Source organism: Lepisosteus platostomus, chromosome 23 (assembly GCF_059453375.1).
Source record: "Lepisosteus platostomus isolate fLepPlt1 chromosome 23, fLepPlt1.hap1, whole genome shotgun sequence".
Lineage (NCBI taxonomy): Eukaryota > Metazoa > Chordata > Actinopteri > Semionotiformes > Lepisosteidae > Lepisosteus > Lepisosteus platostomus.
This window is the reverse complement of record NC_142633.1, coordinates 16556434-16583627: the sequence shown is the minus strand read 5'-3', so window position 1 is coordinate 16583627 and position 27194 is coordinate 16556434. Positions and strand designations below refer to the sequence as shown.

Here is a 27194-nt window from a genome sequence, read left to right as displayed (position 1 = left end):
TTCAAGGATCTCAAGAAAAGCTCCAAGTAGATCACTTTTTCAAAATAATCTTATTAAAAAATAAATTTATTAAATAATCTATTTAATAAGTAGCCTCTTAGCAGTTTTTAATGTGAACTTTTCAGCTCTACACTAGAGTACATTCAGCACCCCTGTTACTACAATCCAGATTCAGACACAGAGGCCTCCAGGTGGAGACAAAGTCTTCTGGCTCCGACTCGCTAGTGGGGCTGGACTTCAGAGGTTCCAGGTGTGCCCGGTGCACAGAGATTGGCAGTGAGAGCAGACGGGTCAGAGTGACGTTGCAGGGGACCCTTACCAAACCAGGTCTGAGCAGAAGGCAGAGCAGTGAGAGGACCTTAGAGATTCAGGACATACTGTAGAGTTCCAGTCCAGTTAGCAATAGAGATGTTTATTCTAAAATCATTAAAAGACCTTTCAACCTTGAAAAACATCCTTCTCAAGCAGATTCCTCAATCAATCATGGTAATGTTCTTTATAAACACTTCTGATGAGTTCTTATTATTAAAAGAGGACATGTGTTTTTTGTATTAACATGCTAAGACAATGATATCTACAGTTTTATAACGTGAATGTGCCAAAACCAGTTCAAAGTTATACATTTATAAAGCTTTTTTGTATTGTAATGTAGACATTTGAATTGATCTTTAATTCTATGTATCTAGGTGTGTTAGATACATATGTTTTCTTCACAGGTAAATGATAACACACTTACTGTGTATGGAGAGGATTACTGTGTCTGTGTTGTGTTCCTGTGCCATTTTATAATATGAATGTGCCAATACACATTTGTTCAAAGTGATACATTTATTAAGCTTTTTGTATTGTAATGTAGAAATTGGAATTCAACTTTCTTTCTATGTATCTAGGTGTCTTAGATAAATGTGTTTTCTTCAACGGAAAATGATAACACAATCTGGAGATTCAGTTCAGAAATCAATCAGTGGTTTTTAATAAGAATAACACACTTACTGTCCATGGAAGGGATTACTGTGTCTGTTGTGTTCCTGGAGCTCCAGAATGAGCAGTGTGAGAACACCTTGTACCTGCTGCATGATGATGTGCTCTGTATTATTCAGGTGTATGGGGGTCTCCTCCACATCATGAACAGTAACAGGTGCAGCCTTGAGATCTGTGTGGACTCTTGGCCAAACTTCAACACTGTCATCTGTAGACGTCAAAACAAGGTACAGGATGACAAGAGAGATCTGAAAATCTGCAAAGAGCAAAGACTAAAAATAAGCTAACTAACAGAGAATTGTGCTCCTTTTAGAACTGTTTTCATTATTTTTTGCAAGATTTTGCATCTTATAGAGTTTTGCAACTGTGCAGTAAGTGTACCATGAAACAAAAACGTATGGAGCATTTAAAGGTCTCTGTAATTATATAATATAAATATAAATATATTATAGAAATATAGGAGGCATATTTAGTCCAAACACTTTTATATCAGCTTTTATAACATATGACACCTGAAAAAGATTTGTGATTTTATAAAGATGTAATATACTGTAGATATGCAGTCAGTCTCTTCAGTGTCTACTGTGGTGACATGGTGATTTGAACTATTCCTTTACACCTCCTTGGTCCTGGGTTTGATACCAGGTTTCCTGTCTGTGTGGAGTTTGCATGTTCTGCTTCCCAAACACATGCAGGTTAGCATAAGATGTGGAAAAGCATAGGGTATACTGTATGATCAGCAACAGTTCATAGGTGTAGCAGTGGAGATTCAAAAGGTGAGGTCAGATCCGAGGTAATCCTCACAGGTTCTGTGGTACTGCAAACTGTTCATGTTCTACAGCTTTAATTTAATCTTTTCCCAGGTCCTGACAAGCCATCCAGTTCAGTTCCCTAATCTGTGCACGATGTTCACGAAGGATCTTGAGAATCTGCGGGCGATGCTGATGGATGACAGGGTGATAGACTGGACACAAGACACCATTGTGAGAGGTTCTGTAGCTCATTAAGTGATCATAATGATCCACAATGTATATTAATGAACTGAAACCAACCACACGCACACATTCACACAAGACTCATGAACAGACTGCAACTGCACTGTCCTGTCCTTCCACAGACTTCAGACTTTTACAACTTTTACACATACACAATGATCCAATCTCCATGTTTTCCAGTAGTTTGGTTACATATTAAACACTGACGCACATGAGCAGATGGTTCGTCATGAGCCTTGTTAATATTGTAAGGCAAGCATTTTCTTTTGCAAATGATTTGTGGTGCTCCTCATTCTCAGGATCTTTAATCCACAGCCAGCAATGTGAACAATCATTTGCAAAAGAAAATGTTTGCCTTTTTAATGAAGCTCACGGTATTTCAACAACTATTGCTTTCAACAACAGTACCTTCTAGGCTTCATGTCTCTGAGGTTTGATTCCCTCTCCTCATTAATTCATCCTGTCTGGAGTGGTACAGTGGTAACCAGTAAATAGCTGGTTTAAAGTTTTTGTGAAAAGGATTTTGCATAATTGGTTGTTGTATTTCTTTTACTTAGCTGTCAGAATTTGGAGGGTAGGTCAGATTCAGCTCAGATTCATATGTATTTAATCCTGTATATCCCCTTATTGCACTGAAAAATAGGGAAATTGATATTAAATGTATTGTTAGGAATTTAAATGACAACTAGTAATTTATCCAAATTACTAGTTATGACTTATTTTCCCAAATTCCGTAGATATTTTGTCATGAACAACAGTAAACAGGGAGAAGCTGAAGGTGTTACAGACCCAAGCGAAGGAGCAGCAGACCTCAAGCACAGAACCAGGCAGAGCAAAGGCGATACCAGGCGCTGGAGAACAGCTAGGATGAGCGTAACATGTGTCCTAGGACAAGACACATGGTGAAATTGTGCTTGAAGGTGGCATCTCTTTGACATTAAAATGTTTGCAGTGATAACACTGTACACTCTTTCTTTTTAAAAGGTATACCAGACACCTACTGTGACTTAATAAAAGAGGCTGCTACCAGCAGTGGAATGGAAGTTAAGGAATTCAAAGACTACAGTCTGATGGTTCATCACAACCCTGAGAGTCTTCAACACAATGAGTGAGTGCAAGACTAATTACACAGAGAATGAAGTCTTTTGCACTATTTAGGTAATGTTTGTACATGACAAGATAATGTTTTCAGGCTTTTTAATTCATTACCCTTTCTTGCAGTCATTATAAAGTTAATTTTTTATGATACTTAGTCTGTGACATTTAATATTTCCAGAACAATTCAGTGAGGAAAAGAGTTTGAGTTACATAAGGGAAGAGGAATGTGTTCACGATTACCAAAAAGTGTAACAACTATTAATATTAGATACCACATATACTGTATTTGGAGATGTTAATGTGTTTAATACATCTCTAAACACATGCATTATTCAATTCAAATTCAAAGATAAAACTTTCAAACAGAGACATAATGAATTTTCTTTCTTATTTTCTTCCCTATGACTTACAGGAGTGACCCTACACTGAAGATCTCAAGCCTGCAGGTTTCCCATGCTGAGCTGGTGGTTAAGCCCTTTGCCTACAGTGGAAACGATCTCACTCTCAGCCATGTGAGGAGCTGTATCCAGCACCTCCCCAGTGCCTGTATCCTGGACGACAGTGGGAATCCAGTCTCCTGGTGTTTCTCTGATGAGCTATGTGAAATGAGAATGGCTTTCACCTTACCTGAGTATCGAAGGACTGGACACATGAAGACAGTCTTCACTGCTCTTATAAAACAGATACATGCGATGGGCTTACCTATCTATGCCCATGTTGCAGAAGAGAATACTGCTGCAATTAACATGTTTAAATCTTTCAACTACACTTTTGTTCAAGGAAAGCATGCTATTAAAATCCTTGTTTTCAAAAGGGTCAGTTAAGAAAGCCATGTTGAAAACTATATTATCCATATCTGGTGATGTTTTCATTTCTTAATACTTTATCAACATAATTAAACACATGTGAAGTAATTGTGCTACAGAAAAGGTCACATTTGCTGTATACAGTATAGCGTTAGCAAGATGGTCTTCTATTCTGATTGATTAACAGCTATTAATGATGTGTATAGTCTATGGCTTTCACAGACATTTGACAAAGTTGTATAATGGTTATCGATTCTTATTGTTGTAGCTGAATAGGTCATAAAATGTATAACATTTGCTGCTCACATTTGGAAAATGCATTTCACAAAAAAATGATTTAATTCAAGCTGTTGTCCTACGATATAGTGGGCTGAGAAACAGCTAAACATTGACGATCACAGGTTTTCTCTAATAACCCTTCTGTTTTATTTTAATAAATGAAAATCACTGTCCTATTTATTTTAGGAATTGCTGATTTCTTTTACTGTGGAATCCAGACACTAAAGACTTGATCTCCTTATTCGCATGTTCAGAATGAGAAGGCAGATGCCCAGCTGATATTGGCAGCAATGTTATAGGAAGGGAGAATTAGTCCTGGGCTGTATTCTTTTATTTAAGATGCAGGATATTACTCTTGTACATCTGTCAATGTGTCGCATATTGCTTATCATTACAGGGCTAACCCCTTTAGCTTGTTTATATATATTCAGATTTTATATATAGTAATAGATTTCTTTACTTTTATGCTATTATATATTTTTTATTCAAACAGTCTCTTCAGTATTGTCTCCTTTTTGTAACACAATGAATCCATTGTCCCTTAACTAAATTCCCCATTAAAAGAATAGGTTGGTTGTACTGTTCAATACGTCTGATGTTCCTCAACTCGGTCATTTCCGTTGGGACAGATTTGCTCCACCGTCCTGGAGGGCCGACATGGGAATGAGCTGCTGCTCCTCTGTGACAGGTTTTCTCACTGCTGTGGACACCTTCCCCAGCTGAGCCTCTCCTGCTCCTCTGCAGGAACAGTGCTTCCTCTGCGCAGCTGCAGTCGTGCTCTAGAGCCCACGGGGGAGGAGTGGAAGTTGCCCAGCTGTGCTCATGAGGCTCGGCTGCAAACCCCGGGTTGATGTGAATGTCCAGATGGGTGAGCTGGCTTATTACAAAGATTTTTAGAAAAAGTAAAAGATTTCTCCTATTAAATCACTTCTTCAAAATAAACACAATACAGCCTTTAGCTATGTTGCTACTGTCACCTTTGCTAAACTGAATTCAAACTAAAACTTTTACTTGTAATTTACAGAGATCTTGGATTTTTCTTCCCTTGGCTGGCAAACAGAGACCACATACAGTATGTAGTACGCACTGACCAAAAACATCACCAGAAAATCATTCGATTTCCATCAACTAAGCAATTAATTCTACTTCCACCTATTAATTAAGCAATTGTTGTCCAAGATCTATATCATGTTTAGCAGCTCTTGATGTGCAAGACAAATTCCTTTAGGGCAATAAAGGTTAATTCAACCATTGTATTTACCAGCGTGTGTCTTTTAATGCCATCTGGTGGCCTCTAGTGGCCAAAAATGCATCATTAAAGTCCCTTTTTAAGGCAATCTGCCCCAGACAATGGTAACCAGCCGCCTACTGACTCTCCTGGATTCATGTGAGAGCGGTAATGAATTAAGGATACAGATATTATTCTGTGAACAGGGATTCTATTAACCAGGAACTGGATTTAATTCAGACCTGTTAATGACTCTTTTATGGCTCAGTGTTTCTATATACTACTAAAGTATCGTAGAACATTCTTAAAAACACAAAGACAAGAAAGGGAAGAAACATTGTCATACCTGAATTCAAGAAAATATTTTCAGGTCTGGTAGTAATAGGAGCCTATCCAGGGAAACCCACAAGGCTTGTATTCAAATGAAATAAGTACTCACTGTCCTACGTCTATAAATAAAGCAAACTCCTCACTTCTGCGTGTGTCACTCTAAATGGGGGATAAAGTGGCTCCCCTCATGTATATCAAGAACTCTGGGGTGTTAAGCAGCTTATAAAGACAAGGAGTGAGTTGTATCTGATGTTAAGGACTGACAAACTGTGAGACTGCTGGAGCTGCAGTGGTGGCAATATCAACGAGTTAGAAACGGACAGTATCTTTTCACAACTTAAACTGAATGCACATTTGACAGTTTTCAATCTGATGTCTCTTTCCAGGGTCCACAAAGCCACCCAGTTGAGTTCCCTAATCTGTGCACGATGTTCCCGAAGGATCGTGTGAATTTGCAGGTGAATCTGATGGATGACAGGGTGATAGTGTCACGAAGCGTTTTTCAGGACCTTGTGCAGACGATAGAATCTGGAAGGGAGTGCAAAAACACGGGGGAGAGAGGACTAGGAACAGGGCTGCTAGACAAACACGGGGGCGTGTCGACGGTGCACTGGTGCTCGGGGGGGGGGGGGGGGGGGGGGGCGTGGCCAAGGCAAACAAGTCCAAAGGGAGTCCGAAGGGAAATCCAGAGTAGGCAAGAGTCCATAGCCAGGTAATCCATCCATGACAAAGACAACAAAAGTTAAAAGGGCTGCTGTCATTCACCTATTTCTTTGCCCCTTGATACAGTACGGGATCACAGAGAAGCCAGAGCCTGACCTGGCCAGCAACATGTGTAAGACAGGAGGTCAGTCCATCGACGGGGAACACACAGACACTGTCATTCATACACTCACATCAGACCAATTTCCCAGAGCCCAACTAACCTACCAGGATGTTTTTGGATGCATGTAATTCCAAACACCTGTTATCAGAATCCAAATCCAGGCACAGAAGCCCCCAGGTGGGGACAAAGACTTCTGGGTAAACTTTAAAATGTTCCAGGTGTACAGTGAGTGGCAGTGAGAGTGTGTATATATACAGCATGAGTGATACTGCAGGGAACTCTTACAAACCCAGGTCTGAGCAGGAGGCAGATCAGTGAGAGGACCTCAGAGATTCAGGACATACAGTTCCAGTCCAGTTAGCAACAGAGATGTTTATTTTAAAATCATTTAAAGAACTTTCTACCTTGAAAAACATCCTTCTCAAGCAGATTCCTCAATCAATCATGGTAATGTACTTTATAAACACTTGCGATAGGTATTGCTTCTTATCTGTGTTTTTTTAATTATAATGGTGGTATTTTAGTGCATGAGTGGTTATTGTCTTAACATAGTAAGACAATGATATCTACAGTTTTATCATGTGAATGTGCCATGGAAATTATTTTATTTTAAGACAGATATAATGAATTTGATTTTATCTTATTTTCTTTGGAAGTGTTAATTTTAATTTTAAATTACTGTCTGTTGTGTTCCTGTAGCTCCAGAATGAGCAGTGTGAGAACACCTTGTACCTGCTGCATGATGATGTGCTCTGTATTATTCAGGTGTATGGGGGTCTCCTCCACATCATGAACAGTAACAGGTGCAGCCTTGAGATCTGTGTGGACTCTTGGCCAAACTTCAACACTGTCATCTGTAGACGTCAAAACAAGGTACAGGATGACAAGAGAGATCTGAAAATCTGCAATGATAAAAGACTACTTAAATAACACAGAATTATGCTTTTACGAGAACCGTTTTCATTATTTTTGCAAAACCCGTGTTCATATTGAGTAAAGTAACAGTGCAGGACATGTCGTGTAAAATATGTAAAAACATTAAGCTTTTTAAAAGTCTAATCTAAAAACCATTTTGGAAAAGAGAAATATCAGATGCAAAGTTAGTCAAAGCACAAAGCTCTTTAAAAGCAATTATAACTGAGGAGTACAAAGCAATGTATAGCAGGTCTTACCACAATGTAAAAACACCTGAAAATGCTTTGCGCTAATGCAAAGTTAGTCAAAGCACAAAGCTCTTTAAAAGCAATTATAACCGAGGAGTACAAAGCAATGTATAGCAGGTCTTACCACAATGTAAAAACACCTGAAAATGCTTTGCACCAATTCATCAGAAATTCTTCAGTTTTTCTTGGATACCTGTGCTTTGATGTGCTTGTAACGGAGACGGACTGGAATCCGTGTCAGATCTTATAGAAGACCCTATGCGATGCGGTAAGAGCTGGAGAAAACAGGAGGCGTGGTAAAAAGGAACACACAGGGGTTTAATAGTGCACAAAATAATAGTGACAGTCCGTGAGACAGTGTACAGGGGAAGACAAAACGGCATCGAAATCCAAACGGGTCCAAGGGGAGGTCAAAGCACAGTCCAAGAGTCCATCAACTAGAAATCCATCCTGGGACGCGACAAAGTTAAAATCGCCGGGAGGGAGGAGCACACGGACAGACGAAACATGGAGGTCCAATGGTGACGGGGCGAGATCCTCCAGACCCCGGGCTCAGGAAACGGGAGGTGTCGGGGATGAGGCCTGTGCCCTCAGGAGACGGACGTAGGGTTTCCTGGTGCTCCCCGAGGACTGGAGGAGCTGGTCTTTAAATAATAACACTAAAAGGGTACACCTGGAGAGCTAAAACACACGAACAATAATGAGAGCAGTGGAGCGCCCTCTAGGGAGGGATGTCGGGCGTGACAGTGCTGTCCAATGGGTGGGGCTGGAATACAAAAAGACACATGCCAGTTTAAAGCTGGGAATCTCTGGAAGACTCAAGACACAGAGAGAGGCCAGGGCCACCTGCTCTCTCCTCCTCCCTGTAAATGATTGTACATGTATCTGACTGGACATTGTGATGATCACAAACTAGAAGTGTCCACACTCATGTCCTACTGATCACAGAGATACTCTGACAGTTCAGGACTGACGAAGGGTGAGACTGGTGGAGTTTGGAGTTGGGGAGTACCTGGATCACTGTGTTATAAACAGACAGCAGGTTTAATTATGTAACAAATTGAATGTTTGAGTTTTGAAACTGATGTTTTTTTCCCAGGACCTGAGAAGCCATCCAGTTCAGTTCCCTAATCTGTGCACGATGTTCACGAAGGATCTTGAGAATCTGCGGGCGATGCTGATGGATGACAGGGTGATAGACTGGACACAAGACACCATTGTGAGAGGTTCTGTATCTCATTAAGTATTGAGATCTGATACGAGGATGGAGTGTGAGGGACGCAGAGCTCTCATTAGAGAAGCATGTGTTGATATCTGACTGCTGCTGAAGCAAGTCTATAAACTAACAAGACAAGTGAGGGCGTACCTGTGCAATGTCAGTTGTCCTAGCTGCCCCAGTGAGGGTCCATATAACAGTACCACTCTCGGAGGAGTATGAGCACAAGTTCAGGAAAAGTGCAAAGAAGTTAACCAAAAGGCCATGATGGGTGTGTCAGGCACTGTGGTCCATAAAGTAACGGCTGTGTCCTGTGGAGCCACATAATTCCTAATCCGTTAATCTCCTAAAACTGCATCTCGCCACGCACACATTCACACTCTCAAGACTAGATTGCAAATCCGTCCTTCTACAGAATTCCGTTCTTCTACAGAAGAAGGAAACATTTACATGGTTTCCATGTTTTCCAGGAGTTCTTTTAACATTGTAAACACTAACGCACATGAACAGGTAGCTAGTAAGGTACTGTATGGAGTGTTGTGTCATAATTATGACAACATCTAGACATTTTCCAAAACTCCATAGTTATATGCCATGATAAAATGAATTTGAAAAAGTCTGTTGTTTAAAGGTGGCATCTGTTGTAAAAGAAGAATTTGTTTTAAAAACAGTTTAAAACCTTTTTTTTAAAAAGGTATTCCAGGCTCTTACTGTGACTTAATAAAAGAATTTGCTACCAGCGGAGGAATGGATGTTGAAGAATTCAGCGACTTCAAACTGATTTTTCATCAGAATCCACAGAGTATTCTACACATGGAGTGAGTGCAAGACTAGAGAGAGGATAAAGGCTTGACTGGGAGGGCATGGTGGCACAGTGGTTGGCATTGCTAATTATTTGTATTACAGTATGTGAAATGTATAGAACCATTCAGTGAGGGAATCAGTAACAAAGGGGAAGGGGAAAAGGTTTTGACTTGTAGAAAGTGTTATACTTTTAACTCATGTGTTTAATACTTACAAAAATACACATATTATAATCCTCTGAAGAAATTCAATGACAAAATGTACAAACAGAGAGCTGGTGTATTTTCTTCTTTATTTTCTTGCCTGTTACTTACAGGAGTGACCCTACACTGAAGATCTCAAGCCTGCAGGTTTCCCATGCTGAGCTGGTGGTGAAGCACACTGCCTACAGAGGAAGTGACCTCACTCTCAGCCATGTGAGGAGCTGTATCCAGCACCTCCCCAGTGCCTGTATCCTGGACGACAGTGGGAATCCAGTCTCCTGGAGTTTCTCTGATGAGCTGTGTGAAATGAGAATGGCTTTCACCTTACCTGAGTATCGAAGGACTGGACACATGAAGACAGTCTTTACTGCTCTGCTAAAACAGATGCATGCAATGGGCTTACCTATCTATGCCCACATAGCAGAAGAGAATACTGCTGCAATTAACATGTTTAAATCTATCAACTACACTTTTGTCCCTGGGAAATGTGCTGCCAAAATTCTTGTATTCAAAAGGCCAGTTAATGGAGTCATGTTGAAACCTACATCATCCTCATCTGATTGATCACTTTTTAATAAAAACATAATGTTTGGGTTTACTCTAGTTAATTAACTTCTTGATTTATTATTAGAGGTTACTAAATAAAATACATACAGTAAATACATCTTGGATTTCAGTAGCACATCTCTCTGAAAGCTCTCCCACCACCCCATCTACACACCTGCATGTTGTGTTACTGTGGCTCTGGAATGAGCAAAACAAGGTACAGGATGACAAGAGAAGTCGAAAAGTGCAAGTCTGCAAAATACAAAGACTAAATAACATAAATAAGAGAATTAAATTCTGTTTCTATTGTTTTTGCAAAACCCATTTTCACATATGCAGTAGAGTGCTGAAAGGAATTTTGTAATAGTGGAGTATAGAGCATTTATTTGAACCATAAACCAATTTGGTAAGGAGAAATATCAGAATAAATGTATTCAAAGCAGATATTAACAGCTGTTGTCATAAAGGAATCTGAACGTAGGTGCATAGAAAGTCCACTGAGGTGGCTTGGGGATTTTAATTAATACTTTACACCTAGAGTCCCGTCTGTGTGGAGTTTGCATGTTCTCTTTGTGTGGGATTTTCTCAGGGTCCCTGCTTTCTTCCCAGACACATGCAGGTGAGGTTTAGAAACCTATGTTTTTTACTGCTCTGACCCCATTTGCTGAATTAAACAAATTAATTGGATAAAAATCCAAATCACCTGTTGTTTTCTAGTTGCACATTGCAAAGCACATAGCAGGGCATGGGCATTTGGGAAATTCCTGATTTACAAATTGGGAAGACAGACACCACACACACACACACACACACACACACACACAATTAGTGTTCTGCTCAGACAATTACATTTAAAAAGTAAATTATTCAAACAGTAGAATCTTTGATGTGACCAGAAAAAGAAAACTTTTATTTTTCCATCTATCTTTAGGTGCATTTTTGATTCAACAAATACAAAAATTGTCAATGTGTGTCATTCCGTACATTCTGCACTGTCCCACAAATTCAACATGAAAATATTGCTTATAGTCTGGCAGGTAAGATAAATCAATTTAACCAGGCATGTAAATATCGAATGTTGTGTGATGATTAATTTACTTCCACTCCGTGTATATCGTTTAGTAAGAAAAAGAAGGGAAAGAGGTGTATTAAGGAAATTAAAAGCTGAGAAAAATGTATTAAAAATAAAGATGTCCTCCAATTTGTCGGAGGGGGATGGAGGGGAAAAAAAGAGACCATCAGTGGCAGTGTTGTCCAAACTCAAAAAGGAGAGAAAAAAGATTCTACATTTTCCGCAACTCCTACAATTTGTCAATAGGGGCGCTGTCGCAAGCACCAACAGGCAGAAGATAAAGTTAAATAACACGTAGTTCGTTTTGAGCTCTACCTCACCGAGGTTGTCCAAGTATCAGGGGTAGCTAGTCCGCCTCCAGTATTCCTTCTAAAAAATTAACAATAAGGACATTCTTTCCAATTCAAAAATAAAAGAGAAAAGGAAAGCTTTTCAAACCTGAAGATTTGTGACACTTCTCAACCCCAGTAACACTAAGCCACTGCAAGGAATGTGCACCATCTTGCACAACAAAGATCAGTATGTACCTGCCCTGTAGCCTTGTATAAGGCAAAGCAACACGTCTTGTTTACGTCTTTTCATCATATTGTAACGCTTACGGCCGACAGGCACTGTGTAAGAGCCGGCGTACCAGAGCGGTGACGTCGCCGCCCTTCCCTGTGATAGCAGGACCACAGCCCCTGGGCTGTAGAGAGATCTCTCTTTAGCTCACCGGGATGGGTCCCTGCTGAGTGACGCGGAAGTCCCGGGTTCGAGCCCCCGACGGTGGGGGGCCGACCTAATGCGGCAAGGGCGCCCGCCTGAGCCCCCGTTGCGTTACAATATATCTGTTTGAATTTATTAAAGCCAAGAAAGTGAACATTTACACTGAGAGAGTTGGATGCCTGTGTGGAGTTTGCATGTTCTGTCCAGGTTTATCCGGGTTTTCTCCAGTTAGTCTCCACTCAACTCAATCATGGACATGTTGAATACCAATACACAGACATGCAAAACTGTCTGTCTTCTGTGGAGCAGGAGGTAAATGTATTATTCAGCATTTCTTTTCCTTACCTGTAAGTACATGGAGAATCCTTTGTTTCAGTGCAATGTTGTTTCTGTTCACAGGTGCATATTCTCTTATTAAAGTGGAAAATATAAATATCAGAGATTTAATAAATTTGTTAAAAATAATTCTGAAATGTTCTAGTAACTTCTGAAATTCCACAGTTATTTTCTAAGAACAAAAAGGTAAGTGTTGTGTACATTTAAAGTTGCCATCACCTTGTCCTTAAGAAATGCCATGATAGCAGAAAATAATTTCTCTAATCTTAAAATATCCCAAGATCATACTGTGACCCGATAAAAGAAGTTGTCTCCATTAATGGAGTAAATGTCAGAACTCCAAGACCACAATCTGATGGTTCACCACAATCAAGACAGCGTTCTTGCGATAAGGGAGTACAAGCTGTACAGTACATTACAACCGAAGAGCATTCTCCGTGACCAGTGATTGAAGATGTGCATTGTGTAGTGATTTATAATGACAACAAAGAGTCAGGACTTCAGTTTTATGTCTCTGTCCATCCAAAGGTAGGTGCCTTTATACAGTTTAGTGTCCCCTTTACTATACTGGGGTATTAAGACCCACACACACCACAGGGTGAGAACCCCTTACTGGCCCCACTAACACCTCTTCCAGCAGCAACCTTAGCTTTCCCAAAAGGTCTCATACACTCACATCGGACCAATTTCACAGAACCCATCTAACCTACCAGGATGTTTTTGGATGCATGTAATTCCACACACCTGTTATCAGAATCCAAATCCAGGCACAGAAGCCCTCAGGTGGGGACAAAGAGTTCTAGCTGCTGGGTGTGAACTTTTAATTGTTCCTGGTTCACCATGGCTGACAGTGAGAGCGTGTATAAATATCCGTGATATTGCAGGTAACCCTTACAAAAGTAGGTCTGAGCAGAAGGCAGATCAGTGAAAGGACCTCAGAGATTCAGGACATACAGTACCAGGCCAGTTAGCAACAGAGATGTTTATTTTAAAATCATTTAAAGATCTTTCTACCTTGAAAAACATCCTTCTCAAGCAGATTCCTCAACCGATCACGGTAACGTATTTTATATACACTTCTGATGGGTATTGCTTCTGATCTGAATGATGCTGCATGATGATGTGCTCTGTATTATTCAGGTGTATGGGGGTCTCCTCCACATCATGAACAGTAACAGGTGCAGCCTTGAGATCTGTGTGGACTCTTGGCCAAACTTCAACACTGTCATCTGTAGACGTCAAAACAAGGTACAGGATGACAAGAGAGATCCCAAAATCTGCAAAGATCGAAGACTAAAAATAAGCTAAATAACAGAGAATTCAGTTCTTTTTGCAAAAACCTGTCTTCTTACTGTAAAATACAAGTTTTTAAAAGTCTGATCCGTAAACCAGTTTGGGAAGGAGAAATGCCAGATGCAAAATTAGTCAAAGTCGATATGCAGTAAAGCCCTTTAGTGTCTGCTGAGGTGGCATGATGATTTGAATTATTCTTCTACACCTTCATGGTCCTGCGTTTGATTCCTGTCTGTGTGGAGTTTGCGTGCTCTTCTTATGTATGTGTGGGGTTTAATCAGGGTCTCCTGTTTTCCCTCTAAGTGCATGCAGGTTAGGTTTAGGGACCACTGGGTTTAATCACTCCGAAACTAATTGCTGAATTGAACTGATTCTTCAGAAATTCTTCAGTTTTTCATGGATACCTGTGCTTTGATGTGCTGTCCAACGTGTGGAAAACCATGAAGTGTCCAATAAGCACCAGTTCATGGTTGTAGCAGTGCTGATTCAAAAGGTGAGGTGAGATCTGGGGTAATCCTCACGGATGATCTCTTGCTCTCTAACTACTGTCATGCCCGCGCTGGACAGCACACCTCCCGGCGCAGTTAGAACAGCTCAGACAGACTTTCACAGCGGTCTTCTAATTAGTTAATTATTTCATTATTAGTTTCATTTCCTTTAAACTCTTCCCTCGCTGAGTTGCTGTGCTCCTGTTACCTCATCATTTTTTCACCTGTTATCTTTCTCACTGTGTTTTGCGCTTGCTTTGTTCTTTAAGTGTCTCCTTCGTAGCCTCTACCGCTTTCAGACCTGAGTGTGGGGTTTATTTTGTGCGCCTTTTCTTCATTTTTTGCCACCTCTTTGTTGCGGCGCTCCGCCCCTCGCCTCTGCCCGAGACGTGCTTGTCAGCTCTCAGCCAGACGCGGCTATTTTCCATCTCGCCACGTCATTACAGCTACAGGATATTTTCAAATACTTTGCTTTTGACACGCAGTACTGCCTTCTTTCCTAATCTCATCAGACCTCAGATGCTATGTAAGGCTGTGACTAGTCAGTACTGGGCTGGGAGACCAGGTTGCTGCTGTAAGTGGTGTTGCTGACCATTAGGGAGTGCTCTTCCCTTTACCACTGGAATTTCCAAACCAGTGCCACAGTAGTCTGCTGTAAGAGGCATGGTCCTTCTGAGGAAATATTAAATCAGGTTTCTGCCTACTTGGTCTTTAAAGGTCCAATGGAACACTTTGTATACTGTTTTATATATTTGTAGGATTTACATAATTTGTCCTATTTATAACCCTTAAAATTACTTTGGTGATGTAATTCTTAATTTTCACCATCATGTGCTACTAATGAAGATTGACCTTTATAGGGGATAAAGAGCTTTTGGATTCTTTCAGTTGAGAAGCACTGTAAATAAGTAAGGGTTTAAATTGTCTGTAGTGATTCAAGACTCTTATAAAGCAGGGAATCTCTGGAAAACACAGAGCTACCAGCCCTCTCCTCCTCCCTGTAAATGATTGTACATGTATCTGACTGGACATTGTGATGATCACAAACTAGAAGTGTCCACACTCATGTCCTACTGATCACAGAGAAACTCTGACAGTTCAGGACTGACGAAGGGTGAGACTGGTGGAGTTTGGAGTTGGGGAGTACCTGGATCACTGTACGTTATAAGACAGTACGTTTAATTATGTAACAAATCGAATGTGAATTTGAGTTTTTCAAACTTTTTTCCAAGGTCCTGACAAGCCATCCAGTTCAGTTCCCTAATCTGTGCACGATGTTCACGAAGGATCTTGAGAATCTGCGGGCGATGCTGATGGATGACAGGGTGATAGACTGGACACAAGACACCATTGTGAGAGGTTCTGTATCTCATTAAGTGTTCATAATGATCCACAATGTATATTAATGAACTGAAACCAACCACACGCACACATTCACACAACCTCATGAACTGATTGGAACTGTACTGTCCAGTCCTTCTTCAGAAACAGAACATTGATCAGACTTTAAAACCTTTTACATACAAACCATGTCATTTCCATGTTTTCCAGAAGTTCTGTTCATGTTTTAAACACAAACACAGATGAGCAGCTGGTAACACATTAGCTTTTGTGGGTTTTGTGGTGCTGGTCATTCTCAGAATCTGTAATCCACTTCAAGGAAAGTGCGCAATTCTTTGCAAAAGAAAATGTTAGTATTTTCATGGTCTTTCTCATGAAGAATAGGTACAACTTTGAAAAACAGACTCAAACACTGCAGTCTCCAGCCACTTTTGCTTTGAACACAAAGGATAACATTATGTCAGGTTAAAATTGTTCCTGTTCTATTGACATTTTAAACACTTACACAACTTAACAGCTGGTAAGACATTCTATAATATTTTGTGTTTTTCAGTAGAAAGATTCCCCTGAATGGAAATATGCACAACCAGAAATTATTAAACAACAACCAGGAACTATTAAATGTTCTGCTTTCATTCCATTAACTAAGGCAAAAAGCAGCATTCAGGTTCAACTGCTGTTGTTGTGGATGTCCACATAGTTTCTATATGTTTTCCTAACCATAAATGTTAACTTAATTATTCCAACCTGTCTGGAGTGGCATCTCATTGTCATTAATACAATACATTGTCTGATAACACTGTTTTCTTTTAAAAAGGTATTCCAGGCTCTTACTGTGACTTAATAAAAGAGGTTTCTACCAGCAGTGGAATGGATGTGAAGGAAATCAAACACTACAGCCTGATGGTTCATCACAATCCAGAGAGTCTTCTACACAATGAGTGAGTGCAAGACTAATTACACAGAGAATAAAGTCTAGTTAAATTATTTAAGTAATCCTTGTAGATGTTAAGATAATGCTTCAAAGCTTTCTTTTCTGTGATACTTTTACATTTTACACACTCTCTCAGTTTGCGTTACATAGGGGAAGGGCGCTAGTCTTTTGAATTTCTACAAAAAGTATTACACACTTTTAACTGTAACTATTCATTTAAGATACCATTTAACACGTTGGATTAAATACATCTCCAAATACGTGTCTTATTATTTTCTACAAAAATGCAAAGACATAATGTCTAATCGGGGATATAAAGTTGTTGTTCATATGTTGTTTATTTACTTGTCTATTACTTACAGGAGTGACCCTACAATGAAGATCTCAAGCCTGAAGGTTTCCCATGCTGAGCTGGTGGCAAAGCAGTTTGCCTACAGTGGAAACGATCTCACTCTCAGCCATGTGAGGAGCTGTATCCAGCACCTCCCCAGTGCCTGTATCCTGGACGACAGTGGGAATCCAGTCTCCTGGTGTCTCTCTGATGAGCTGTGTGAAATGAGAATGGGTTTCACCTTACCTGAGTATCGAAGGACTGGGTACATGAAGACTGTCTTCACTGCTCTTATAAAACAGATGCATGCAATGGGCTTCCCAGTCTATGCCCATGTTGCAGAAGAGAATACTGCTGCAATTAACATGTTTAAATCTTTCAACTACACTTTTGTTCCAGGAAAGCATGCTATTAAAATCCTTGTTTTCAAAAGGGTCAGTTAAGGAAGCCATGTTGAAAACTATATTATCCATATCTGGTGATGTTTTCATTTCTTAATACTTTATCAACATAATTAAACACATGTGAAGTAATTGTGCTACAGAAAAGGTCACATTTGCTGTATACAGTATAGCAAGATGGTCTTCTATTCTGATTGATTAACAGCTATTAATGATGTGTATAGTCTATGGCTTTAACAGACATTTGACAAAGTTGTATAATGGTTATCGATTCTTATTGTTGTAGTTGAATAGGTCATAAAATGTATAACATTTGCTGCTCACATTTGGAAAATGCATTTCACAAAAAAATGGATTTAATTCAAGCTATTGTCCTATGATGTAGTGGGCTGAGAAACAGCTAAACATTGACGATCACAGGTTTTCTCTAATAACCCTTCTGTTTTATTTTAATAAACAAAACTCACTGTCCTATTTATTTTAGGAAATGCTGATTTCTTTTACTGTGGAATCCAGACACTAAAGACTTGATCTCCTTATTCGCATGTTCAGAATGAGAAGGCAGATGCTCAGCTGATATTGGCAGCAATGTTACAGGAAGGGAGAATTAGTCCTGGATTGTATTCTTTTATTTAAGATGCAGGATATTTCTCTTGTACATCTGTCAATGTGTCGCACATTGCTTATCATTACAGGGCTAACCCCTTTAGCTTGTTTATATATATATTCATATTTTATATACTGTATAGTAATAGATTTCTTTACTTTTATGCTATTATATATTTTTTATTCAAACAGTCTCTTCAGTATTGTCTCCTTTTTGTAACACAATGAATCCATTGTCCCTTAACAAAATTCCCCATTAAAAGAATAGGCTGGTTGCACTGTACAATACATCTGATGTTCCTCAACTCGGTCATTTCCGTTGGGCCAGATTTGCTCCATTCACTGTCCTATGTCTATAAATAAAGCAAACTCCTCACTTCTGCGTGTGTCACTCTAAATGGGGGATAAAGTGGCTCCCCTCATGTATATCAAGAACTCTGGGGTGTTAAGCAGCTTATAAAGAAGGAGTGAGTTGTATCTGATGTTAAGGACTGACAAACTGTGAGACTGCTGGAGCTGCAGTGGTGGCAATATCAATGAGTTAGAAACGGACAGTATCTTTTCACAACTTAAACTGAATGCACATTTGACAGTTTTCAATCTGATGTCTCTTTCCAGGGTCCACAAAGCCACCCAGTTGAGTTCCCTAATCTGTGCACGATGTTCCCGAAGGATCGTGTGAATTTGCAGGTGAATCTGATGGATGACAGGGTGATAGTGTCACAAAGCGTTTTTCAGGACCCTGTGCAGACGATAGAATCTGGAAGGGAGTGCAAAAACACGGGGGAGAGAGGACTAGGAACAGGGCTGCTAGACAAACACGGGGGCGTGTCGACGGTGCACTGGTGCTCGGGGGGGGGGGGGCGTGGCCAAGGCAAACAAGTCCAAAGGGAGTCCGAAGGGAAATCCAGAGTAGGCAAGAGTCCATAGCCAGGTAATCCATCCATGACAAAGACGACAAAAGTTAAAAGGGGTGCTGTCTGTGTGGAGTTTGTATGTTCTCCCCCGTTGTGTAGACTGATGTGATGGCAGTCAGAGTGCACCAGTACACTCCGCACAGACCAGGAGAGCAGAGTGATGAAGATGAGATGGGGATTATTAGGAGGCCATGACTGGTAAAGGCCAGGATGACAGGGTAAACACCCTTACTCTTTTCGCAATGTTTTTCTTCAAGACTAAAGAGGTCTTGTTTTTCAAAACGAGTCTTTCAAAATGTGCTCTTACTTGTTCATTGTACATTTTAACAAAACATCCCCAGGTGCAAATCTTACAGTTCTCAATCCACCCACCTATTTCCTTGTCCCTTGATCCAGTACGGGATCACAGAGAAGCTGGAGCCTGACCTGGCCAGCAACATGTGTAAGACAGGAGGTCAGTCCATCGCAGGGAACACACAGACACTGCCACTCATACACTCACATCGGACCAATTTCACAGAACCCAACTAACCTACCAGTATGTTTACTGCTATGACCCCATTTGCTGAATTAAACAAATTAATTGGATAAAAATCGAAATTACCTGTTGTTTTCTAGTTGCCAGTTGCAAAGCACATACCTGTAGCAGGGCAGTTGGGAAATTCCTGATTTACAAATTGGACAGACAACACACATATACATAATTAGTGCTCTGCTCAGACAATTAAATTCAAAAAATAAATTATTCAAAAGTCTGTCAGGGGTAGCCAGTCAACATTACAAATAAACAATAAGGACACTATTTCCAATTTTAAAAAAAGAGAAAAATAAAGCTTTTCAAACCTGAATATTTGTGACACTTCTCAATCTCAGTAACACTAAGCCACTGCAAGAAATGTGCACTATCTTGCAAAACAAAGATCAGTATGTACCTGCCCTGTAGCCTTAGATAAGGCAAAGCAACACGTCTTGTTTATATCTTTTAATCATATATTTGTTTGAATTTATTTAAGCCAAGAAAGTGAACATTTACACTGAGAGAGTTGGATGCCTGTGTGGAGTTTGCATGTTCTGTCCAGGTTTATCCGGGTTTTCTCCAGTTAGTCTCCACTCAACTCAATCATGGACATGTTGAATACCAATACACAGACATGCAAAACTGTCTGTCTTCTGTGGAGCAGGAGGTAAATGTATTATTCAGCATTTCTTTTCCTTACCTGTAAGTACATGGAGAATCCTTTGTTTCAGTGCAATGTTGTTTCTGTTCACAGGTGCATATTCTCTTATTAAAGTGGAAAATATAAATATCAGAGATTTAATAAATTTGTTAAAAATAATTCTGAAATGTTCTAGTAACTTCTGAAATTCCACAGTTATTTTCTAAGAACAAAAAGGTAAGTGTTGTGTACATTTAAAGTTGCCATCACCTTGTCCTTAAGAAATGCCATGATAGCAGAAAATAATTTCTCTAATCTTAAAATATCCCAAGATCATACTGTGACCCGATAAAAGAAGTTGTCTCCATTAATGGAGTAAATGTCAGAACTCCAAGACCACAATCTGATGGTTCACCACAATCAAGACAGCGTTCTTGCGATAAGGGAGTACAAGCTGTACAGTACATTACAACCGAAGAGCATTCTCCGTGACCAGTGATTGAAGATGTGCATTGTGTAGTGATTTATAATGACAACAAAGAGTCAGGACTTCAGTTTTATGTCTCTGTCCATCCAAAGGTAGGTGCCTTTATACAGTTTAGTGTCCCCTTTACTATACTGGGGTATTAAGACCCACACACACCACAGGGTGAGAACCCCTTACTGGCCCCACTAACACCTCTTCCAGCAGCAACCTTAGCTTTCCCAGGAGTCTCCCATCCAGGTACTGGCCAGGTTCACACCCGCTGAGCTTCAGTGGGCTGCCAGCTGTGAGCTATAGGGGCATATGGCTGCTGGCCTCTGGTTTTCATTTTACTGTTGATTCTGAAGAGCTTTGACCTTGGCTGACTGGTTTGCCTGGTTTATCTTTATCATCTCCCCTGGTTGTTTTAAATACAAAAAATGTCTAGTTTTTTCAGTCAGTGCAGGACATTCCTTTAAAGTCTGAAAATGTAACTTGTGGCTCTTCACTGGACTGAATCCACATCAGCAATATCTTTTCAATGTTGTGCCCCAGACTGTACTCAATATTCAAAATGTGCTCTTACTTGTGCATTGTACATTTTAACAAAACATCCCCAGGTGCAAATCTTACAGTTCTCAATCCACCCACCTATTACCTTGTCCCTTGATCCAGTACGGGATCACAGAGAAGCTGGAGCCTGACCTGACCAGCAACATGTGTAAGACAGGAGGTCAGTCCATCACAGGGAACACACAGACACTGTCATTCATACACTCACATCGGACCAATTTCACAGAACCCAACTAACCTACCAGGATATTTTTGGATGCATGTAATTCCACACACCTGTTATCAGAATCCAAATCCAGGCACAGAAGCCCTCAGGTGGGGACAAAGAGTTCTAGCTGCTGGGTGTGAACTTTTAATTGTTCCTGGTTCACCATGGCTGACAGTGAGAGCGTGTATATATATCCGTGATATTGCAGGTAACCCTTACAAAAGTAGGTCTGAGCAGAAGGCAGATCAGTGAGAGGACCTCAGAGATTCAGGACATACAGTACCAGGCCAGTTAGCAATAGATATGTTTATTTTAAAATCATTTAAAGATCTTTCTACCTTGAAAAACATCCTTCTCAAGCAGATTCCTCAATCGATCACGGTAACGTATTTTATATACACTTCTGATGGGTATTGCTTCTGATCTGAATTTTTTATTATGAAAAGTGGCATTTTAATACTTGAGTGGTTATTGACATAACATTCTAAGACAATGTTATAATGAATTTGATTTTATCTTAAAAATTAAAAAGTGTCTGTGTTCTGTAGCTCCAGAATGAGCAGTGTGTGAACACCTTGTACCTGCTGCATGATGATGTGCTCTGTATTATTCAGGTGTATGGGGGTCTCGCCCACATCATGAACAGTAACAGGTGCAACCTTGAGATCTGTGTGGACTCTTGGCCAAACTTCAACACTGTCATCTGTAGACGTCAAAACAAGGTACAGAATGACAAGGGAGATCCCAAAATACTGTACTATAATACTATACTTGACTGTAAATAACTTAAATAACAGGGAATTATGCTTTTACTAGAATCATTTTAATTATTTTTGCAAAACCTGTCTTCATATTGAGTGCTAATAGGAGTTTTGTAACAGTGCTGGACGTGTAGTGTAAAATATGAAAAAACATTAATCTTTTTAAAAGTCTGATCTAAAAACCATTTTGGGAAAGAGAAATATCAGATGCAAAGTTAGTCAAAGCACAAAGCTCTTTAAAAGCAATTATGATTGAGGAGTACAAGGCAATGTATAGCAGGTCTTACCACAATGTAAAAACACCTGAAAATGATTTGCGCTAATTCTTCAGAACTTCTTCAGTTTTTCATGGATACCTCTGCTTTGAGGTGCTGTCCAATGGGTGGGGGTGGAATACAAAAAGACAAATGCCAGTTTAAAGCTGGGAATCTCTGGAAGACTCAAGACACAGAGAGAGGTCAGGGCCACCAGCTCTCTCCTAATCCCTGTAAATGATTGTACATCTACTGTATCTGACTGGACATTGTGATGATCACAAACTAGAAGTGTCCACACTCATGTCCTACTGATCACAGAGAAACACTGAAGGGTGAGACTGGTGGAGTTTGGAGTTGGGGAGTACCTGGATCACGGTGTTATACACAGACAGCAAGTTTAATTACGTAAGAAATTGAATGTGAATTTGACAGTTTTGAAACTGATGTCTCTTTTCCCAGGTCCTGAGAAGCCATCCAGTTCAGTTCCCTAATCTGTGCACGATGTTCACGAAGGATCTTGAGAATCTGCGGGCGACGCTGATGGATGACAGGGTGATAGACTGGACACAAGACACCATTGTGAGAGGTTCTGTAGCTCATTAAGTGTTCATAATGATCCACAATGTATATTAATGAACTGAAACCAACCACACCCACATTCACACACAAGCCCATGAACTGATTGGAACTGTACTGTCCAGTCCTTCTTCAGAAACAGAACACTGATCAGACTTTAAAACCTTTTACATACAAACCATGACATTTCCATGTTTTCCAGAAGTTCTGTTAATGTTTTAAACAGAAATGCTGGTCATTCTCAGAATCTGTGATCCACTTCAAGGAATGTGCACAATTCTTTGCAAAAGAAAATGTTAGTATTTTCATGAAGTCTTTCTCATGAAGAATAGGTACAACTTTGAAAAACAGACTCAAACACTGTAGTCTCCAGCCACTTTTTCTTTGAACACAAAGGATAACATTATGTCAGTTCAAAATTGTTCCTGTTCTATTGACATTTTAAACACTAACACAAATTGACAGCTGGTAAGAACTACTAAAACGTGTTGTATTTTTTAGTAGAAAGATTCCACTGCAAAGAATGTGCACAGACTTGACTACTTGACAAATAGGAACTATTAAATGTTCTGCTTTCATTCCATTAACTAAGGCAAAAAGCAGCATTCAGGTTCAACTGCTGTTGTTGTGGATGTCCAAGTAGTTTCTATATGTTTCCTTTCCATAAAAGTTGACTTCCAACCTGTCTGGAGTGCTGCAGTGTCAACCAGAAATTGGTTGGTTTAAAATTTATGCGATAAGAATTCACATCCTTTTTGTGTTTCTTTTACTTGACAGAATTTGGAGGGTCGGTCATTTCAGCATAAATTTATATGTACTGTATTTAAATGTGCATAAAATGTGTATAAAAATGAATATAGATATTAATTATATTAAATGTGTTTAAGGATTGTAATGATAAAGGTTTTTGTAATTTCCCCAAATTCCTTTGATATTTCCTATGACAACATGAATTTTAAATGTTGTTTAAAGATGGCATCTCATTGTCATTAATACTTGCTGTGATAACACTGTACAATCTTTCTTTTAAAAAGGTATTCCAAGTTCTTACTGTGACTTAATAAAAGAGGTTGCTACCAGCAGTGGAATGGATGTGAAGGAATTCAAAGACCACAGTCTGATGGTTAATCACAATCCGGAGAGTCTTCAACACAATGAGTGAGTGCAAGATTAATTACACAGAGAATTAAGTCTTGTTTAACTATTAAGGTAATATTTGTACATGTTAAGATAATATCTAAAGGCCTTTTAAACCATTAGCTTTACTTGCAGTATATTATAAAGACTTAACTACAAAAATTGTTTGTTATAAAAAGTCACATGTAAATTTGAAACTATTTGTTTTAGATGCCACATGTATTTGGATATGTTAACGCATTGAATACAAAATTAATGTTCTTCCTTATTTACTTACTTATAACTTACAGGAGTGACCTAGCACTGAAGATCTCAAGCCTGCAGGTTTCCCATGCTGAGCTGGTGGTGAAGCACACTGCCTTCAGAGGAAGTGACCTCACTCTCAGCCATGTGAGGAGCTGTATCCAGCACCTCCCCAGTGCCTGTATCCTGGACGACAGTGGGAATCCAGTCTCCTGGAGTCTCTCTGATGAGCTGTGTGAAATGAGAATGGCTTTCACCTTCCCTGAGTATCGAAGGACTGGACACATGAAGACAGTCTTGATTGCCCTTAGTAAACAAATGCATGCGATGGGCTTCCCAGTCTATGGCCATGTTGTAGAAGAGAATACTGCTGCAATTAACATGTTTAAATCTTTGAACAACACTTTTGTCCCTGGGAAGTATGCTGTACAAATCCTTGTGTTAAAAAAGGCCAGTTAAGGAATCCCTACATTATCCTCTTATGGATATATGTATATATATATATCTTATGGTGATGTTTTTTGTGAAATAATCGTTCTACAGAAAATGTCAAATTTGCTGTATGCAGTATAGGGTTTACAAGATGCTCACCCTGTTTTAAAGCTTAACTAACAGCTACTAATGATGTGTGTACTCTCTATATATAGTAATATAGTAAATATTTAAAGAAGTTTGACAAAACTGCATAACGGTTATCCATTTTTATTGTTGTAGTTGATGAGGTCATACAATTCATAACATTTGCTGATAACATTTGGAAAGTGTGTGTCACAGTGAACCCTATGGGCGAGGAATGTTCCTGCTTCGTGTACGAATACGCCACCTAGCATTTCCAATGGGGTGCTAGGGCCCCTCTACTTTACCACAGGTTCTGTTTAACTCCCAGAATCACCAATGCCCACACAGACCAGCGACAAGCATTTGTATTGTATAAGTGCCCTTTTTATTTTCCAACTACATTCACATTCACTGTCAACCAAAAACACAATGAAAACAGCATTCACAGCAGCAAAAGGACCTTCCTAGGGTCATAATGAATACAGAGGAGCAGCAGTCTTTCCTGTAAAATACTGAAGAGAGGCCACTCGAACGTTTCTACTTAGTACTTGTAGTCTCCGATGGCCCAATTGGAGGAGAGGGGTATCGCCCAGTCCTATTTCCCCAGTCTCTGTTCAGATAACAATAGAAATCCTCTGTGGGCTGTATTACATTCCCCTCAGTTTGAATCGGCTAGCTGTGTCAGTTTCCTTGTTCCTCGCTGTGTTAAAGGTCTCTGTACAGTACCTCTGTTCCAATGCCAATGTCTCCCGTGGTCATCAGTTACTGAACCAGTAGTTCCTTGCCTTCAGGTATTAGAAGTCTCTGCGCAGTACCTCCGTGGTCTCGCACTCTGCAGCTTCCCTTGTGCTGCCTGTGTCGTCTCCAGGGTCCGGTGGGAATCGGGAGCCCCCTCTGTTCTGTCTCATGTTCTGTCTCTCTTTTATCTTTCCTCTTAGCCAATCCCTCTCAGGGGTTTTCCACTGTCCCTGTCAGAATCGGGTTTGCCCAGTATTTTTCCAGGAGGAAGCTTGTGTTGTTTGAGGGGTGTGTGAGTGCCGAGCTAGGTGTTATGGTCACTTATCACCTGTTCACTCTCCAGCTCTCCCTCCTCCTCCCTTGGTCTGGATAAAACTGGCTCAGCGACTCCTCACACCTCCAAGTATCAATACCTAATTGCTTCCTGAAACAGTATATTTTTAGGAAATGCTGATTTCTTTTATTGTGGAATCCACAGGCTAAAGACTTTTCTCTCCTTATTTGGTGATGCATGTTTAGAATGGGACAGCAGAGTCCCATTGGCAGCAATGTTGTAAGAAGGGAGTATTAGTCTTGGGTTGTTTTCTTTCATATAAGATGCAGGATGTTTCTCTTGTTTATCTGTCAAGGTGTTGCACAATGTTCAGATTACAGAGTTAGAATTTCGTGTTCCTGGGTCTGTCAAGGAGTTACTTAGTGCTTTAGATTAGAGGGTTAGAATTTTGTGTTTCTGGGTCTGCAGGGCTTCGGCTTCTGAAATAGTCTTGTATGAAGAGAATTAATGTTCCTCAAATTACAGTACACTAACTCCTCAGCCTTATTTATTTAAATTTTATTTCTCCAATCCCCCAATATATAGTAGCAAAATATTTCTTTAATTTTAGGCTTTTATTTATATTTTTATATTTACCTTTTTCATTCAGTCTCCTGAGTATTGTCTGTTTTTTGTTCCGCAATGAATCTACTGTCCCTTAAAAAATTCCCCATTAAAAGAATAGGCTGGCTGTACAATACATCTGAAGCACAACAAAAATGTCTGAAATACCAATAAACTAGATTGACAAGTTCAATTACTATGTCATAAGAAGGAGAGGTACAGAATTTAATGAAGGTCTCAACAAAATGTTTAACTTTTTTATTAAAGATTTAAGTCATGATACCACACAACAGGGCAGCATAGTGGTGCTGAGGTTAACATTGATGCTAAAGAATTTAATGGTAGTTTAATTTGCTTCTGGGAAAATTTGACAAAATGTGCAATCAGAGAGCTAATAGATTTGCTTTTTTAGTTACTTGCTTATTACTTACAGGATGAGTAAGGAATGGGCCTCCCAGTCTATGCCCATGTTGCAGAAGAGAATACTGTTGCATTGAACATACTTAAATCTTTTGGCTTCTGTAACTACCCTGGTGTGACAGACCCCTTTGTGTTGATATTAAAGAGTGGGCCAATCTGTGCACATTAACCCCTGTTTAGTCTCAGTTAAGGTGCTGACTGGGCCACTGTATTATATTTAACCTTTGTCACCTTGCATTTGGAGCTTCACTTGCTCGCCTTACTTATTGACCCTGAATTAGCAGCAGTGGAAACTTCCTCAACTCAGAAGGCTCAGATGGTTATTTC

General features: G+C 39.8%; 4 protein-coding genes across 4 annotated transcripts; all 4 read left to right on the top strand.

Moving 5' to 3' along the window:
• Positions 1–121: 121 nt before the first annotated feature.
• Positions 122–5419, top strand: LOC148642197 (glycine N-acyltransferase-like protein 3). The gene is made up of 5 exons (XM_088617020.1): positions 122–486; positions 1101–1208; positions 1845–1971; positions 2961–3084; positions 3487–5419. The coding sequence occupies exons 1-5, from the start codon at positions 409–411 to the stop codon at positions 3896–3898; spliced, it is 849 nt and encodes a 282-aa protein (XP_088473146.1). The 5' UTR covers positions 122–408; the 3' UTR covers positions 3899–5419.
• A 981-nt stretch (positions 5420–6400) lies between these two features.
• LOC148642196 (glycine N-acyltransferase-like protein 3) lies at positions 6401–10841 on the top strand. Its single transcript, XM_088617019.1, has 5 exons — positions 6401–6990; positions 7309–7416; positions 8806–8932; positions 9617–9740; positions 10043–10841. The coding sequence occupies exons 1-5, from the start codon at positions 6913–6915 to the stop codon at positions 10491–10493; spliced, it is 888 nt and encodes a 295-aa protein (XP_088473145.1). The 5' UTR covers positions 6401–6912; the 3' UTR covers positions 10494–10841.
• Positions 10842–13460: 2619 nt separating this feature from the next.
• Positions 13461–17854, top strand: LOC148642195 (glycine N-acyltransferase-like protein 3). Its single transcript, XM_088616729.1, has 5 exons — positions 13461–13645; positions 13729–13836; positions 15602–15728; positions 16528–16651; positions 17007–17854. Exons 1-5 carry the CDS (start codon positions 13568–13570, stop codon positions 17416–17418), a joined length of 849 nt encoding a protein of 282 aa, XP_088472855.1. The 5' UTR covers positions 13461–13567; the 3' UTR covers positions 17419–17854.
• Positions 17855–21470: 3616 nt separating this feature from the next.
• Positions 21471–27145, top strand: LOC148642194 (glycine N-acyltransferase-like). The gene is made up of 7 exons (XM_088616730.1): positions 21471–21681; positions 21915–22022; positions 22778–22904; positions 23929–24052; positions 24322–24613; position 24848; positions 26906–27145. Exons 1-7 carry the CDS (start codon positions 21604–21606, stop codon positions 27034–27036), a joined length of 861 nt encoding a protein of 286 aa, XP_088472856.1. The 5' UTR covers positions 21471–21603; the 3' UTR covers positions 27037–27145.
• Positions 27146–27194: the final 49 nt, after the last annotated feature.